This window comes from Chrysochloris asiatica, unplaced genomic scaffold, assembly GCF_000296735.1.
Source record: "Chrysochloris asiatica unplaced genomic scaffold, ChrAsi1.0 scaffold00257, whole genome shotgun sequence".
Taxonomy (NCBI): domain Eukaryota; kingdom Metazoa; phylum Chordata; class Mammalia; order Afrosoricida; family Chrysochloridae; genus Chrysochloris; species Chrysochloris asiatica.
In genome coordinates, this window is record NW_006408775.1 from 3558135 (window position 1) to 3561417 (window position 3283).

General features: G+C 42.1%; 1 protein-coding gene across 1 annotated transcript; it reads left to right on the forward strand.

Moving 5' to 3' along the window:
- Window positions 1–1524: 1524 nt before the first annotated feature.
- On the forward strand, window positions 1525–2466 carry LOC102821505 (olfactory receptor 1361-like). Its single transcript, XM_006873905.1, has one exon. The coding sequence runs from the start codon at window positions 1525–1527 to the stop codon at window positions 2464–2466; it is 942 nt and encodes a 313-aa protein (XP_006873967.1).
- The last annotated feature ends 817 nt before the right edge of the window (window positions 2467–3283 follow it).

Genomic DNA, 3283 nt, shown 5'->3' on the forward strand with positions numbered 1-3283 from the left:
CAGTCCATAGAAAGGAACATCATCCGTCCTTGGTCTGAGAAAAAGAGGAAGACCCCAATTAAATGGATTGACACAGTGGCAGCAGCCAATAGGCTCGAATTTTGCAATAATTGTGAGATGGCCCAGGACCTGGCAGGGTGTCGTTCTGTTATCCAGAAGGTCCCTATGACTTGTAACTGACATGACGGCACCTAACAACATGCCACCGTGATAAGATAAGGCTTGAAAATAAAATTAAAACAAACAGAAAACAAAACTTGTGTATCGATGAGGCAGGTGTTCTCTAAATAGGGCAATCCTCTGTGAGTTGGGAAGACAGACATCCAAAGAGGAATCTAGTCCCAGGTCCAGAGTTTCTCATTCATGGCATGACTTCTAAATACCTTTCCTCAACCAACACTGAAACAGATTATCCTGTTTACCAAATGCTTTCACAAATTCAGAACAACTCTGTAATACAGCATCCACATGGCAAAGGCATCCTTCAGCCAATGCAGTAGAAGACAAGCTATTTGGTGGGGTGGGGATGAGTTTTACAAAAATTGATTGTACTAACTCAAGTCTCTTAAGAAAGTAAAAAGAAAAATGCTGTAGTTATTGAACATAGAAAACCATAAAGGCAAAGCTATGTCAACATGATAATGACATCTGAAGTCCCAGGGATTACTGTTTGGGACTTGTTTCCACCAAAATGGTTTCACTTCTAAGTTTGTATCAGGAGTTGCATAATATTGTATGCTATTATTGCAGGATCCAAAGGGGGCAAAAGGTAGGTGACACAATTACTCTCCCCTTCTCCCTAATGAGGCTCTCAGGGAGCCTGGCTCCAATAGTGATGGAGTCTCCTGTCAATGCCTGCTCCTTGGTTCTCACAAACATCTTTAGGCACAGAGGACTGAGACCATGAGGACTGCTCCTCACTTGCTCAGGGCCTGCCTATATTTTCAAGACTTTCTGATCCTCTCAATGAAGAGAAGCACTGACAGGTTATGTAGAGGTGAAGAACACATAACAGCTACAACACCAAACTTGTCCAGGCAACATCACATCAAAAGAGACAACAATATTTATTTTTGAAGACAAAAAGTTATTTTAGGAACTGCCTTCACTTAATCTTCCAGATTTAGGAATCAATAGGAGAAACTGCGAATCTATCAGCCAAATGTTGAGATAAACCCAGTAGAAATCAGCTGTTTCTCTATTCATAAGAAGTTACACAGAAGGTGAGTTTGGGAAGATAAAAACAATGTAAATATAGACACATATTTTAAGAGTTGGACTGTGTATATGTTTCTGAGTGCTCTTCAATTTTGACTACACAAATGAAGATTTAGAGTTCAGTAGGAATAGCATACGACTGAATGTGCATAACCGTTAGTATATGTGGAAAGACAGATCTTGTCTTAGTAACTCCATTAACAGTTCTGCAAACATGACTAAGTATGAAGCTTGACTTAGTATATTTTATTCATCCATGTCTAGGTTTCTGAACATGCTGTTGTGCATTGATCTGGCTCCATGGCCATGACTCAGGCAAACCAATCAAGTGTCTCTGAGTTCCTCCTCCGGTGGCTCTCCAGGCAGCCCCAGCAGCAGCAGCAGCTCCTCTTCGGGCTCTTCCTGAGCATGTACCTGGTCACAGTCCTGGGAAACCTGCTCATCATCCTGGCCATCAGCACTGACTCCCGCCTGCACACCCCCATGTACTTCTTCCTCAGCAACCTGTCCTTCGTGGATGTCTGCTTCTCCTCTACCATTGTCCCCAAGATGCTGGCCAACATACTTGGAAATCAGACAATTTCTTTCTTTGGGTGTCTCATGCAGATGTATTTTCTTATAGTGTTTGCGGACATGGACAATTTCCTCCTGGCTGTGATGGCCTATGACCGCTTTGTTGCTGTGTACCACCCCCTACACTACACAACAAAGATGACCCATCAGCTCTGTGCTCTGTTGGTCACAGGATCTTGGGTCATTGCCATTCTGAACGCTCTGTTGCATACCCTACTGATGGCTCGACTCTCATTCTGTGCAGACAACACGATCCCTCACTTTTTCTGTGATGGGGCTCCTCTCCTGAAACTCTCCTGCTCTGACACACACCTCAATGAGATGATGATTCTTACTGAGGGAGCCCTAATAATGATCACTCCATTTATCTGCATCCTTGTTTCCTACATTTGCATCACCTGTGCTGTCCTGAGAGTCCCATCCACAAAGGGGAAATGGAAAGCCTTCTCCACCTGTGGCTCCCACCTGGCTGTGGTTTCCCTCTTCTATGGCACCATCATTGCTGTGTATTTTAGCCCTTCATCCTCCCACTCAGCTGAGACAGACATCACCGCTGCTGTGATGTACACAGTGGTGACCCCCATGATGAACCCTTTCATCTACAGTTTCAGGAACAAGGATATCAAAGGGGCCTTAACAAAAGTGATTTCTAGAAAATTTTTTTCTGTTCAATAATGATATGGACTTTGAATCTCTTATAGTAAGCTTATTTGTAATAAAATCTTCTTTCTTCCCTATTCTCTAAAACATAGTATTTGTCCATCCATGTATTTGTCTTGAGAGAATGAAAATTATTGATACAGATACTTCAAGTTAATTAAGGAAATATTATCATACTCAATGACTAGACCATTTCCTACTGCCAATGTCCTCAAACCCAAATGACCAGGATCACACCTCTACTTTATTGTGTTTATTACTTATTACAAGGAATAATATACTCAATCTAGGACCATGGGATTTCACAGTAGGGTGGTCTTAGGGAAGTTTGACAGGGTTTGAGTGTCATGTGATTTTGATGAAGATTAAAGATTCAAGGTCTTGATCTGTATTCCATGTTGTCAGAAAGCCAGGGTAATTTGTATTGGGTATGACAATATCCTATCTAGAAGGAGGGAAGACTAGAGGGAGCTGACAGTTGTAATTGGTAAAGAATCAGCAGTCACTTGTTTCAGTCAGGATGGGGGATACGTGGTCATTTCTGGGTTCTGGACAATGTCTGTGTTTTTGTCTATACCCTGACATGACTACAGTGATCCAGGTTTGTCTTGATCCATCAAGGTCACCTTGTCTGATACTGATGTTCTGTGGATTTCTTGATGTTCAGGGGGAAGGGTTCATTTAGGGCTGCAGGAAGTCCTGATTATTCTAGGCATTTGAGTTAATTATTCTTAATTGTGTATCTCAGCTTTACCATACAAGGCACCCTAGTGGTGCAATGGTTAAGCATTCCCCTACTAATGGTTGACCATTCAACCATTCCATCATTTTA